We start from the raw sequence: 15,972 nt of genomic DNA, 5'->3' as shown, positions 1-15,972 counted from the left end.
CTGCTCGTGGTACCCTTCAACATTAAATCGATCTGGCTGCTGAATTAACTGAATTAACGTCTGGCAAATTAATTTTGCACCTATTTATATATGAATAAAATAATAATAAAATAACACGACATACCAAAATGATTTAAAATAATTTTCTTATTTATGAAAAATAACACCAGGTGCCCAAAAAGCTTTGGCAATTAGGAATTCATATTTCAAATAATGATTGAGAAGTGATGACAAAAAAATCATCTTCTTGAAATAATTCAGAATTCAATATTTTCACCTCAATCGAAGGATGTGTGAGTCGGTGGTTCAAGCCGCAGGTTCTATTCAAAGTAATTAGGTCGGGTAGTTCTACGAAGGTTGTTAGACTTATCCTTTACATACATATAAACATGACCGACTCGTTCAAAATTTTCTACGAAATACGGGTGCGCCCAGAAACGTCTTTTTTTTTCTCCTACGAGAATACCAAGAAATGTTAACATCCTCGTCTTCTGACGACTTCATTTCGACTCGATTAATTATAGTAGCATCAATTATACATCAATGTGGAAACATCGATCTCATGCAACTAGTTGCATAAGTCGATCGTGTGAGTTGAGTTGTATCAGTGTATAAGCTGCCTTAGGATCTCAAGACAGGTGCAGGTGTTGGAACCCCTATATCCATAATAATTATTGATACTGTTATTAGTAAGTATCTGACTTGTGAGGGGGTGAATGGGTTGAAGATTATTTAAAACATTTCCAATGTATCAGTCATGAGGTACTCACTTCCAGATATGGTGAAAACTATTATTAAGACGATGAGCGTGGAAATAGGTTTGCGGGAGCTATTCAACCGACGCGACGGCATCCGACGGCGTTCTACGAAAATTGTTGGTGGCAAAATTTCACAAAACTAGAACGAATCAAAATAAAAAGAGACATAATGAAAATCCGACAATTATAGAAGTTATAGAGGTACCAGTATCATGACAAATTGCAAAGGATTGTAGGCTCAATATATGAAAATTTGCCACTGTGTTGTACAATTTCCGACGAATATTAAAAAGTGCCATTCATATAAGATTCATTTGAAAACTTTCGTCTCAATTGTGAATAGGTAACTATATTTCTTTTGGTATACGTGTATACCTAAAAACAGTAATAAACATTGAGTCTTTCATTGAAAATGTCTTTCAAAGCATATACATTATAATTGAATAGAACTGGCCGATACTTGATGAAAATCCATATTAAAAGTAATCAATACAGTTTATTGTATGATTTTCACTATAAAGGGTTTTACAAAAACCGCAACACGTGTTTCGCGTAAACTACATTTGAGGAAGCTATTGTATAGCGAAACACATGTCGCAGGTTTTGTAAAACCCTTTATAGTGAAAATCATACAATAAACGATGCACGATACCAAACCTTGGTCGCCTAAAAACAAAACATACAGCTAATAGAGATGGTTAGGAGAATATAAAGCAAAACACAAGAAGATATTAATGATTGTATTCTACAAGAATAGAAATTGAAATAACATGTGAAGCGCCGCGGTCGACATAACAAGAGTTGCCAGCTGTCGAGCAATTTGCAATAATAAACAACGGTTGGACAAAGACTTGAGTTTAATCGTGTCGAGTTTCAGTATATAATCTGTCGTAAGAGTTATAACGATGGGTATTGTAAACTACAGTACGTCTTCTATCCGAGAGATTTTATTCAACAATCACTAAAGGGTGGTATCATTTATGAAAATGAATAATGTGAGTATAATATTATACTTCATCTCTACGAATAGAAATTTCACTTAGGAGATGATAGTATTTTCAGAGAAGGGCGGACTAAATACTTATTTATTCAGTAGATTAGCAATGTAAATAGCTCTAGATAACATAACGTTTCATGGCTTCCTTACGAGTATAATGTTTTCAAAAAGTAGGTTGATATAAATAATATTCGATGATTTAATGATGATCATATTAACTGATAATAAAATACATCAATGCGGTTATTGAATTTATGGCGAAATAAATAAATATCGTTTTGAACGTAAATATAGTAAAAAAGTATTCGATACAAACATCTACATTTCTTCATTCTATATGCTCTCTATATTTTTAAACAACAACTTCCAGTGGATAATCAAGACATGAAATATAAAATATTGAATTGAAATGTATTTCACCGAGGGATCATAATGAACATTTCCTTATCCATACATTCATTGGGAAATTTTGAAATATAAACAACAGATAGCCAGATATCAAATATTGGTCGAACTATGCCACAGATAAACAGACATTATTTAATCATATTGAACACTAGCAACCTGCCCCGGCTCCGCACGGATGAAATGCTGATACTAAGTATACTACAGAATACAATAGACAATACAGGCAGTATAGGCAGTACAATGAGACTAAAAAGTATTCAATATATGGCTTTCGCAAACAAAAATCAATAGGCTACCTTCTATCGTACGTCACCCATATTAGGAATAACACAATCGAGAGACATAGTCAAGAGCTGTTGCGCTTGATATTTCTAAAGCCTTTGACCGTTTGTGACCTGAGAGTTTGTTGACCAAAATTAGATGCTATGGCTTGCCGGATCATTTTTGTGTATGGTTCTCCAGCTTCCTGGAATAAAGTTCCCTGCAAGTGGCCGTCAATGGATATCTCTCGAATACTTTTACTATCAACACTGGTGTTCCCAGGGATCCATATTAACCCTATTTTTATTGTATATCTCGATTTATTAGCAAAAATGAAGATTCCAATACATTGCACACTGGTCTCGTCACATCTTCACAGGCAGCAGAAAGTTACATATTTTAATCACGATCTAGAAGTGATTTCGAGTTGAAGTGAAAGCAACCAGGTTCAATTTAATGTCACAAAAACCCAGGCATCGGTTTTCTCCAAAAAGATAAATGTCTCCTAACCGGATATAATAATGTCAGGACTGACAATTCGACTTTCTGCTTCGATAATAATAATACATTTATTTTTCCCAAAGATGATAAAACATATAGCAATAGTCACTTATAATCTGAAGATCTAAAAAATTAAAAAATCATCTAATGTATAAAAAGCATTGTCGAGTAAATATTTCCTCAAGCGGGTTTTAAAAATAGAAATATTGGCCCAACTAACTATTTCTTCAGGCAGTTTATTAAAAATCCTCAGACTCAAATATTCAGAAGATTTCGAAGATACAACATATTTACAGTAGGGAATGTGGAAATCAGCGCAATTCATCGTAGTAAAATTTTTGATACTTTAAAAATCGGTCTACAAGATGCTTTGCTTGAGGTATCGCAAATAATTTTTAAAATGCGTTTTTATACAATAAATACGTCTGGTGCTCGAGTGGACACACCCCAGAAATATATGCCATATCGTAATCGGGAGGCTACTTGTGCATGATATAATACGATTAATTGTTCACGTAACAAAATGTTCTTAAGATTTCGGAACATAAAACATAATGAGTTCAATTTTGAGATCAAGTTGGTACAATGTTCTTTCCAGTTTAAACCAGAGTCTATAGTAATTCCAAGAAATTTAACTGATAAAGTAGGCTCAATCAAGTTTCATCAGTTTTTATTGTTACAGTTTCACATTGTTTTTGGTAGTTGTGGAATCGTATTATATTTGTCTTATTACTATTGAAATAGAGCCACTTCTGATCACACCATGAAATAAGGTTACCAACCGCAGTCGTACACTTTTGTTTCAAGGTATTTTCACATTTGTCAGAGACAAATATATTGGTGTCATCTGTATATCTAATAAAGCTGGCAGAAGATTCGATATTTTCCATGTCATTCGTGTAGAATAAAAATAAAACAGAGCCTTGGGGAACGCCCATTGAGATATTTTGATATGCAGATTCAGTGGAAGATATACTAACAAATTGTTTTCTGTGTGTTAAGAAACTCCGTATCCAGTCGAGTGAAACTCCACGAATACCATATTTGTACAATTTAGACAAGAATACCTCATGCTGAACGCAGTCAAATGCCCTGCTGAGATCACAGAAGATCCCAACTAGGCACTCACCTGATTCGATTGCTTTGATCAATTTTTCATAAAATGACAACACCGCACTCTGAGTCGAGTCTCCAGGCAGGAAACCATGTTGGTTATCTGAGAAGATGCCATGATTTAATGCAAAAAGTCTTTGGAGATAAGAATATTCAAAAACCTTACAAAAGCAGGATGTGACAGTAATAGGCTTAAGATTTGCTGGATTTTGCTTTTTGTATACTGGGATGACTTTGCCGATTTTCAATAAAGATGGAAAACATCCACAAGTGGAAGAAAGATTAACTAGATAAGTGGCCCCGACGAGGCTTTATTCTTCAATTTATTCGACATCAACTGTAATAATTATTTCAGGTTCGGGGAGTTGAGCTGTCCTTTGAGGCCCATGTTCACTGAGAAGTTTGATTGGCATATTTATGAAAAATTCGTTAAATAAATTACTGATTCTCTCTGGGTCTTCAACAGATTGATTTTCATGCGAGATAGAGATATTATTAAAGGAATGTTTTCTCGTACTATATTCCAAGCCATTTTTGCAGGATTGTTTGCATTAAATATTTTACTTTGGTAGTAGGATCGCTTAGTTTCTGTTAATAACAATTCATGTTGCTTCTTTGCAGATGCATAAGCTTCGTTCAGGTCGGGAAAACTACATTTAAATAGAAATAAATCCTTCAGTTTAATGCTCGACTTCCTAACATTATCATCAATCCACAATTTATTGGAATTTTTTGAACCATAATGCCTTCTGAGCGGAAAACAGATGTTGAAGTGGTAAACAAAAATGTCGTTGAAAGTATTATATGCGTCTTCGACATTGGAAAAATTGTACACGTCATTCCAAAACTCTCTCTCTAATGATTGAATGAATCTATTTACGTTATTAGCACTGAAACTTCTGCGGGGTTGTGGTACCTCCATCTTTAGTGGTGAGACAGTCTCAACATATTCAAATAATACAGTTCGATGATCAGAAATTGTATTGTCCAGAACACATACAGTAGGGTTAGATATATTAGTATAGATTTGATCTATAATGGTTTCAGAATGGTAGGTTATGCGTGTTGACCACTCGACCACCTGACGTAAATTAAAACCTGACAAAAGAGTTATCAAATTACGATAGGCATTAGCATCCCTAGAGTTTTCAGTTGCATCAATATTCAAATCTCCAGTTAAAATAATATTTTTACCAGGCATATAAATAAAATCTCATCAGAAAAATATTAAAATTTCCTTCCGGAGATCTGTAACAGACTAGTACCACAACAGACATACCCTTGTAGTTTTTACAGTGCAACCCAGATATCTCAACAGCAAAATTCATTTAATTTAATTTCTGAGCAATTCAACTCATCAAGAGCAAAAAGTGCAACACCACCATTACGATAAAAAGTTCTACAAAAATAACTTGTAAGTGTATAACCTCCTATGTGTTTGAAGTCTGTTTCAGCCGAATTCATGTTTCAGTTAAACAAATGAAATAAAACTTACAATCTAGAACATGATTTTCAATTTGATTTATAGTAGAACTATTCAAACTGCATACATTGAGTAGAAATAGGTCTGAATAAAACATTAGTTTGGTGTATGATTTCTCGTTTGGCGTTTCTGAAAAAACCTACTCACGTAAGAACCTTTGGGCCATACACTGGGATCCATAGCCTTACGGAAATGTTGTTCATAAATCGTGACCTTGAATGAACTATAAAGGGTTGGGTGTTTAGTGGTAATTAACTCACAGGCGACCTCAGGAAAAACGAGTGTCACCAATTCTTTGAATTCGTCAATTTTTGTCATCGGATCCACTCTTGTGACATGTAGTGGGACATGCTTAGAGACACCTTTAATGCTTGTGTCACCATTGTCACCAACAACAAAACGGTTTTTGTTGCGTTTGTAGGATACTCTCTTCCAGTCTGAATAATGGTCATCTAATTTATTTTCTCGTAAAACACTACCTGCCGAAGTCGGAGAGTTCTTGTCAATAGAAGCAGTTTCCGGTGCTAACTGTATCAGTTCATTACATTTTTGCCTTGTTGTAGGGAAGACGTTGATTGTTTTCTATCATTTGCTGCTATTGGTATTATATTGGCAACGCTGGTAATTATTTTACTATCATCACCGGATGATTTGGTCGACTCATTCATTGTATCTGAATCGATATTTTTTGTATAAGAAGTTTTTGAAGCAGTCATGTCTGTACTTTGATGGGTTTTTATTCGATTCTCGTTCAATACGTCCAAGTATTCTTTCAACATTTTCACCTTTTCTTGTAATTCTTGAATTATAATATCCTTCTGTTTCACGACGTAATTGAATATTTGAATATCTATTTTGTTTTCCGTACTTACATTTTCTAAAGCATCAAAGAATGCAATATCAGTATCTATATCCGGTTTTGCTGATTCTCCCTCACAACACTTTATAGAATCAACTCCATTGATTTTTATATAGCCCGTACTTTTCGCACAACTAGGATGATATAAACGTTCACAAATGGAGCATTTAGGCCCATTAAACACATTTTTCTTGCACTTTTTACATATATTTCTCGGAGCACTCGTTAACACGTCTTTACCAGTCATGTTGCCACATTCGATCGATAAGTTTGTTTGGGGTTAAAATGGACAACCAATACGTCTTGGAACGATCATATCGCTGGAATAACAAAGGCTGCTTCTCAAAAGCTTTGACCACTGCTCCGAACCAAAAAAGTGTACACACCTCAGATTTTTTTTCTACATAAAGCTCAGATCAGTATTAAACTCCTGTATGGAGCTCAACACTTGATCATACCCTGAAGCTGCTGGATTCCATCCAGAAAAAAGCTATCCGCCTAATTGGAGACGCGAAGATCACTTACAACCTTGACAGTCTGGAACATCGAAGGAAGGTTAAGGATTCGTCTCTCTTCTATAGATACTTTCACGGAAAGTGTTCAAATGACTTGACACACTTAATTCCACCAAGAGCGGTACATCAGAAATACGCGATGAAATGTGACTGCTCATCGTTTTGAGGTCCAACTCAGTACTCCTCGAACTTCACTGTTTAAAAACTATTTCATTTGGAGAACTGCGTTTATGTGCAGAATAAACTTCCTGAGAACGTTTTTCCAAATGGATTTAATCTCCAGCGATTCAAATCCAATGTGAATCGATACTTTCGCCCGGGACCGCTCCTGTAGTGTTTCTGTTTTATCCTCAAAAAAACAAAAGGTACAAAATTATACGAATATCATAGTAAACTCGTAAAAATTAACAAATGGCAATAAAAAATGAGGACTTGCCACAATTCTTATGATATAAAATTTTTGAATGCCTTGGTGAAAAATAATTTCCAGGTAGGATTTGAACCATCTCTACTTCATGCGATAGAAGTGGCCAATACTTGATAAAAGGTGATTATAGGGTCACTTTTTGAACACGCCTGAAAAAGCTATTGTAAAATAAAACTCATTGCACTTTTGTAAACCGTTCAATGAAAAATATCTCAATCATATGTTACTGAAAGACGAAGATTTAAAGAACAAAACGGAAAGGTTACTTGTAAAAAAACGAAGAAATCATTCATTTGTTACTCTTGTAATGCATAAATGTATGAAACAAATAAGGTCTTAGATGCAGAAAAAAGAAAGGTCAATACTTTTACTTATCCCATAGCGTACAAGAGAACCATACATACAGTTTCTCATGTCTACATGACGAATCTAGCAAAAAAATCATCAATAGATGAGAAGTGCTTGGAGCTGGTGAAGAAATGTAATGCTGAATTCGGATTCTCAGTATAATTTCTCCACTCCATATTTATATTATCTAGAAAATAATACTCCATAAACTACATGAAGTCCTCAAATCCGATTTGTCAGTTCCCTTATCAGAGAAACATTCGGGACATTGTTCAAGAATATGAGTAGTTAACAAAATATTTACAATATGATCGATTCAAGTTCTCTCCAATTATTTTTTTATTCTTCATCCCCTGACTCAGGTTAAAAAACGAGGGAAGAAAAACATGCATCTACAGAACATAGAACTAATTAGGGACTACACAGTTCATTACCGAAACTTTTTCAATAAATTTACATTGGGGAGAGACAATTGAACAGAGAAATGTATATGTTCGATTTACTTTCCAGAAATCGTCTAGTTGGAAAATAATAAACAGACCCTTATTAAATATGATGCCTAAAAAGTTTCATACTATATTATCAACAGTGAAAAGAGCTGACTAAACTCGGGAAAAATATGGAATAGTGGAAACATATTGACGAAGGGTATAATGATGATCCATATTTTCACTTACTCCTTTTTTTACTGTATATGGAAGAATTAGATATTCAATACATTGCGTTACTGACGGCAGCACACTTGTCTCTTGTTTTTAGTTTAATGCCAGAACATCAGCTACCATTAGAAAACTCCGACGACAAGTTTCGTGTCTTAATGAAGATCTCAAGGAAATGCACCTTGAGGTGACAGTAACCAAGTAGAATTCAAGTCAAAGAACATACAGGCATCAGCTTCCTCTGTGAAAGTGTAGCACAATCCAACATAATTATGTTCACATAGTTTTAATAGCAAAGACAGTTTCTCGGAAACTCGGAAAACACTATTTCGAACAAAATAATTGAAGACACTTCACAATTTCAATAAATGAACCAAATAATTAAATATATATTTCATTATCTGAAGTAAAGAAGGTTCTCATAGATAAAGCTATACAATGTGAATTAATCCAAGGACTTGGTGTAGATAAAATCTAGGTCTATGTCAGTTGCGACTTATATCTCTCATTAAATAGCTGAAAACAATAAAATGTAAATATAAAAAAGAAATTAGATAGAATGGTCGGAATAATAGTCATCTATTAAACTGTTCATTTTAAGAATAACATGTGGATTCGTTTTTCGATGACATTCCAAGAAAGCTTCCCAAATTTCTGCTGTCACAGCTGTATATTTAAAAGATTGGTTAAACCACCAACGCCGATATAAAAACTTGGCAAGTTGACTTGTAATAATGTTGGTATGTTAATCTGATCGTTTGGATGATGTGGGTGGTTGTACTTAAGGGTTTAAAGTGAAAAGAAAAAAAAATTAATCGTGCGCGTCAGATTTTCTAAGGGGGTGTTGAGTGCAACAAAAAAAAGCTCTCATTTAATAATCTGTAGATTTCGATCTAACGCGAACTCGCGGCCATTATTATAATGTGCAAAAAAAATCGTCATTTTGAAATACTCAAGCGCGTCAGATTAAAATATATAAGGTTCATCTTTATGTTTTAGACGTGCAGTTTCATATTCTGACGATTATCTAGAGGGATTCGCTTAATCTGACAAAAACAATATTTTTTTTAAATTTTTTTTTCATTCATTGAACTTTATTACTTGATTCATTGAAAAGCTCAGGAAATAGCATGCAAATGAATAAGTGTTTGTTTTTTAAGTAGAACACTGTAGAAAATGCTCAAAAAAAATATTTTTTATAATCAATTGATTAATTAATGAAGAAAAGAGAAATGAAACTTTCTATTTGTAACTAACGTTACTGCAGTTTCGTCCTATAAGGACATTTTCAAACTTATACAATATATAAATTAGTTAGTTACAAATAAAAGTGGTAAAAAACATATAAAGTTCAATTTCTCTTCTCTTCATTATGATTTCGTACCATGTAGTAACGGCTACATCCATCAACTAATTGATTCATTAATCATCATCTTCATCACGAACGAGTCTTTGTGATCAGCTGTGATGGCGTCATGGCAACAGAATTCAGAGTGGGGGCGGAGTGAGAGAGTAATAGATAGAAAAAAGTGAATAGAGAATAGAGGAATAGAAACTCGGAGAGGGAAATATAGGTATCACACAGCTGCACGCATTGAACTTTATATCGACGAATTTTTGTTATTTCGGCTAGCGGAAATCGTCAGATTATATATTTTTCGTTATCTTTAAAGTATTTCCTTCAAAATAAAAAAAAATTTGCTACGCTCGAGAATGTCAAAATGACGTTACTTTTCTACAACTTTGCTGCCCTCCCCTTTTTTTACGTCACTCTCTCGTCAGATTACTGGAATATACACTTTTTAGCAGGTAATTAACTCACCCTTCCTCAATCTGACGCGCTCGAGAATTTCTGATGATCAATTTTTTTTACTAATATGATCCTTTATCCCTCACAGGCGGCCTTATACAGGGCTTTTCATGATGAGCGTTAATTAGCCGTTTCTGACAAACTATTTAACGGATTAACCTGAAAATTTCACAGTATACATAAATCAATATGACCTACACGCCTAAAATATTTCAGACGAAGCGGCGTTGTCGCTTCTGCTATAAAGTAGTGGCTTCTTTGATTTTTCAAATGGAACACCCCGTATATAATATCATATTATGATTCATTATCACTTGGTCAACAGATTCATATACTATTTCCATATACCTATCTATTTCCGTTTAGAAGATATAAATTAATTTCGATATTTTTTTTTACCAAAACAGTTTATCTCGAAAACGGTTCAAAATAGAAATAGTATTATCTGAACAGAGTTAATCTAAAATTGAATGTAGAGCTCAAAAATGTTGAAATATACAGGGTGTTCCATTTGAAAAAATTGAGTTCCACTCATTTTTTCATGAGATCAAAGTATCTGCATTTTTTGAAGACCCTGTATGAGGCAAATGAAAATATGACTCGCAGTGAAGATCCTCATAGTATCACTCCACTCCATTTCAAATTTGATCGTTTTAGTGCAAGAGAGTTCAAGATTATCAGCATTTATAAAAGTTCATGTTTGGTAAAAAAATTTCGAAATTAATTTATATCTTCAAACGGTAATAGATAGGTATAGGAAAATAGTATATGAATTTGTTGACAAAGTGATAATGAATCATAATATGATATTATATACGGGGAGTTCCATTTGAAAAATCAAAGAAGCCGCTACTTTATAGTAGAAGCGACAACGCTGCTTCGTCTAAAATATTTTAGGCGTGAAGGTCATATTGACTTATGCATACTAGGGAATTTTCAGGTTGATCTGTTGAATATTTTCCGGAAACGGCTAATTAACGCTCATCATATTTGGTGGAGGTACTTAACCAGGTACAAGGTATATTAATCTGCCGCGCTTTAGTAAATCCCGAAATCCCCGCTTGGGCTCCCCTATTATTGGGTGTCACACCAATAGGTAGTTATATCTCGCTTGCGTTCACACAGTAATTTTTATGAAGTAAATACTTGTCTTGGTTTTTCACGGTTTGTACCGTTAGTTAGGGAAGCTATAGACTATGCTGTAGACGACCCCTCCTGATATAGAAGGCCCCGACACTCTGTCGAACGAGGTCCTCATGTCCCCCGTTAACAGGTGAACAATTTTTTATCCATCTCATCCCAGCCAGGAAGGGGTACACCGTGAAGGGCGATACTGATGTCTAAGGATTTTCATACCGCCGCCACCATTCAGTCATGGCCCATTTGTCCTTATGACAAACACCAGCCGAAAGGGTAAGGAAGCTAGGCTCCAATCTGTCTAAACTGAAGATGACCGATTGGGTCACGGTTTTTTTTTTCAATCGAGGACCGGCTGCCCGGTACTGATGATGCCATGTAGGCAAAAACAGCTATTTACCGACGGCTCTTAAATTGTGAATGATCGAATTTTTGACATTCAAACATAGTTTGTAACACTCTTCCTCGTTTTTGTAATTCAGAGATATATTCCCATGAGAAATATGTCAAGTGAAATGAATGAGTTATTGTTATACATTTTTCTTCACAAATGAAAAGATGAACACCGTTAATTTAATTACATCAATAATATCGCCAAAAAAATATGAAATCAATACCTCTTTCTACTTATAGATCTATCACATTTTTTTAAAAGTAAGGCAAATTAATAGGACACCAATGAAACGTTTCGTCCAACAATTCAATTTACTGGCAGGTCCGACTAAACTGAAGCGGAACTACAACAATTAACAGAATGATATTGTTTGCAAACGAAAACAGCTGAAAGTGTATTTTCGACGAAGTGATTCATTTGTGGGGCATTATTTTAATTGCCAGATTTTTCACAGAGTCCAAAATTACATACGAAAACAAGGTTGCAGTTAAATAAACTATTTGTAATCTCCATTGCGGCGTAAAATTAATTAGGAGTAATACATTTTAACAGAGAGCAAATTCGAGTACAGATCGAAAATATGAAAGAAACTTCTAAGGTAAATTTAAATAATATATCTTCTTTCATATATTTGAAATTTTAAATCGATTGTTTTTACAATTCAAAGTTACGGAATCATATTTGAAATCATAATAGTTATACTGATGGTGAGATGTATTTTAGATCTAGACTATTCTGTTGGCCTCCATATGAATGCATGCGTGGTGATACGTTGAATTCGACTAGGCAGCAGTAATTTATTATTATGGTCCGTTCCTGCAGAATTTCTGTGATCATATGAGGCGACAATTATGCTTGTGTTCTTGTTTCCTGGTGTTGATATTGCGTTTGGTAGTTCCGATGTGAATTAAGTCACCAACAGGGAATCTTGTGAATACCGGCCGTTCTTATACCTTTTTAGAACCGAATCAATGAATAAAAATCTTGATCAATTGGGTTCGTGTGAGAAACCAAGAGAAAAATATGAAAAAGGAAATACTTTTTTCCGACCGAGTGCTTGCAGTGGAAAGTTTGGAATGTTACAGAATTCACTTATACCTAAAACTACATCGAGATGATTCAGCAAAGCAAGTACAATATTATAGTTAGCTATTAAAGATGTCCGACTATCACAAGTCATGCAGAACTCGTGTGCGTCTAATATTTGCAATGAGGAGAAGGCAAAGAATTTCTTATGAGCTTTCTGAAATTCAATGGCTGAACATGGCCTATACGAGAAAGGTACACTCGACATATCTGTTTCATAATATTATCATTCACAAATCTTCAAGTTATCTATGGAAAAAACCAACTCACAGAACTGAGTTATTTAAACGAGCTTCCTCATATTGAATCACGCACTCTACAAAGGAATTCCTCAAGAATTGAAAAAAAATCTTCTCATATATTCGATAGAAATTTAGGAAGCGTTTCCTCAATTCGTCTGATGGTTTTGAAAATAATCACAGTTTGAATTAATGAAATAATGTATATAGATGGAAGAATCACATATTACTTAAGTTAATTTACCTAATAGTTGTTGTTGTATATTTCTCTGTATTATAGTTTCATGTTACTAGTTTGTGCTCAAGTATGAAAGCAAGGATCTAGGTATTTCATACCTGGGCATTGGAGGACAAGTAATGATACGCCTCTGTACAGAGCATTTGTATGTCTTGCAAAAGCTGTAGTGGGTTTACATTAAAAATGAGTTTGTGCGCATGGGGGTGAGCTCGCCATCACGTTTGGCGCTTGCTGTACCTTTGTGGCTTCAGTGAACACTGGATTTTTACCCTGTCCCTCTTTATTCTGAGTGGTGTGACTCCACCACCATTCCCATTAAAAAAATGGTGGGACGACACTTCCGCTCAGAGAGTAAAATAATTTGCAATGGTTTGGTTTCAGGTCAAAACTTGCTTCCCTTACAAACGGAGTCCCCGGAGTTTTTCCTGGTAGGTCTGCTTTGCCATATATTTTTGACAAACCACCCTATATTGTACGGAAATAACGCTGAATTGACAAGTCACATAATAATATGTCACCCTAGCAGTTTTTATAACCTACAGTTGAATTCAAAACCCTGTATAAAAACTTCCAAATCAAATAAAATGAGATAAATTTCCACATACACTTTTTTGAATTTCAATTATGAAGGAATGTTAAAAATCCAATCAGGATCTATCAATTTACTGTGTATTTATAAATAGTTCGGAAATAGCTACTAAGTGTTCCCATCTGCATTAGAAATTTTGAAAGCACAAATATTCATAATTAAAATAGATCAATTAAAACAAACATTGGCAAGCTCAATTTAAATTCAGTGATTAAAACACAACAGGATGTACTTCAGTTTATAAACAATTGGTAAATGAATAATCAATGGCGTTATCGATGAACAGAACGAAATTCATGGAAAATTGCGTGGAAAAAATCAAATGAAACTGTTCAATATCTTTCGAGTATAGAGCAGTCATTATATGAAAACAGGAAACAAATTTTCATGAAAATAAAATATATTCTGCAAAATTCGTTCGCTTCCTTTCCACTTCAATATATTTAATGAACGAGGCGTGTTTTCCCGTTCTTCATGAAATTGCTCAAATATGAATTTACAACTGATTGGCTTCAATTTGAAAATTATAATCGAAAAGTTAGTCCAGGGGGTAGAGTGAAATGAAATGTGAGTCAGCTCATTTCGCGAAGTTGGACATACTGGGCTCAATATCAATTGAACTTTATGAAAATAAAATTTCGTAACTCAATTGTCCGACTCTATAAATGCGGAACTATCAGCTGATGGTGTACTACTTTGATTTTATACTCAAACAAAAAACGAGTGCATAGATTTGTCCTGGAAAAAGAAAATTAGTCATTATAAATGATAAAGATGATCATTATGTAAGCCTTCAACTTATATTTAGGATGAAGGTGATTTAAAACCTCTCAGCCCTTCTATGTTTATTTCGGATATATCTACCGGTGAAACTCCAGATTTTGATATCATAGACAGACATTTAGTGAAACGACATAAATATCTTCAAAAGATCTAGCGGAACTCGTACATACTGGTCAAATGAAAATAAGTAGTTTAAAAATTGGATTAAGAATTCTCATCAAATTGAAAAGGACATCAAAGAGAAAACTGAAGAGACGGACAAGAAGGGGGCGAAAATTCAGAGCTGCACATCGTTATGGTTTCGAGTCAAATTGCTGCAATATACGACGGATGACCTGTAAGTTACTTATATACTTATATGTGTGAGAGTAGTGAACAAGATGTGCAATGTCATGAAGAATGGTTCATACTCGAATAACGGTTTCTTGTACTTACATAATGAAACGGTGTAGTCCCAACTCTCTGAGTCATTCTTGTGTATATTTAGTTTCTCCGGCTGTAACAAAATAAAAAACATTATTCACAGTCTATTCCTTCAACGATAACAATGAACAAGGAAAAAAAGCACTAGTGGCATATTTTCTCTGAGATTTTCTCGTTACTTCAGAAAACTGTGAGAATTATTCATCTCATACAAAGAAATGATTCCTCAAGTAATATAGTGATGAAATAAATTACTATATTAATTTTTCAGTGCCTTCCTCTAGTGTCTAGATGAACTGTTAATTGAAAAGTATTTCATTCGCTTCTCAAATTACTGTTATTACTTAAATATGAACTAAGAAAAAGAAAAATCAATCCAAGCATTGAAATAATCATATTACAATTTTGTTGAATCACAAAAGCAATTAAATTAAACCACATTCATGGAAACTTGTATGATGCATTCAAATTATTATAAGACATAAAAAATGAGAAATAAAACTTTTATTCTCACTTTTCATGTTGATTTCTTACCACGTAGTAACGGCTACATCCATCAATTTATTATCAGATATTCCGCACTTGAAAAAAATAAAGCCTGTGAGTGAACAATAATAATTTTGACTCAATGAATTGCTTGAATTAAATTCAAATGAATACATAGTGATTTTCCAATGGAAAGTTCCAAAAAGTTGAAAGTCATGGAAGGAGAAACGGGAAAATGAAATTGAGGTAGTTTAGGTTAGGTCAAAAGTGAGTGGGTCTATTCGACGCTCCACCATAACCCGCAAGGGTTTATTGTGGCTCACACCTATTCAAACTCGAAAATAAACCCAGTTTCTCAACGAAGCTGATTAGTTTATATGGTGAGTGATCTTAAAGGTCAGATGTTGGGTATAAAATTTAACAAAAATAACAATTCAGATAAAAACAATGCCAAATGT

General features: G+C 34.1%; 1 protein-coding gene across 2 annotated transcripts in view; it reads right to left on the bottom strand.

Moving 5' to 3' along the window:
* sm (heterogeneous nuclear ribonucleoprotein L) overlaps positions 1-15,972 on the bottom strand; it is a 532,854-nt gene that overhangs the window by 281,886 nt on the left and 234,996 nt on the right. For both annotated transcript variants that reach the window (XM_074169375.1, XM_074169383.1), the window contains exon 5: positions 15,041-15,101. In XM_074169375.1, coding sequence (XP_074025476.1) covers positions 15,041-15,101 — 61 coding nt within the window. The remainder of the gene's footprint in view (positions 1-15,040; positions 15,102-15,972) is intronic.

The sequence above is a fragment of the Leptinotarsa decemlineata genome, unplaced genomic scaffold (genome assembly GCF_025532065.1).
Source record: "Leptinotarsa decemlineata unplaced genomic scaffold, Ldec_3_MD MMD2_P_RNA_scaffold_11, whole genome shotgun sequence".
In the NCBI taxonomy this organism is placed as follows: Eukaryota; Metazoa; Arthropoda; class Insecta; order Coleoptera; family Chrysomelidae; genus Leptinotarsa; species Leptinotarsa decemlineata.
The sequence above is the reverse complement of the archived record's forward strand: the minus strand, read 5'-3'. Positions and strand labels throughout refer to the sequence as shown.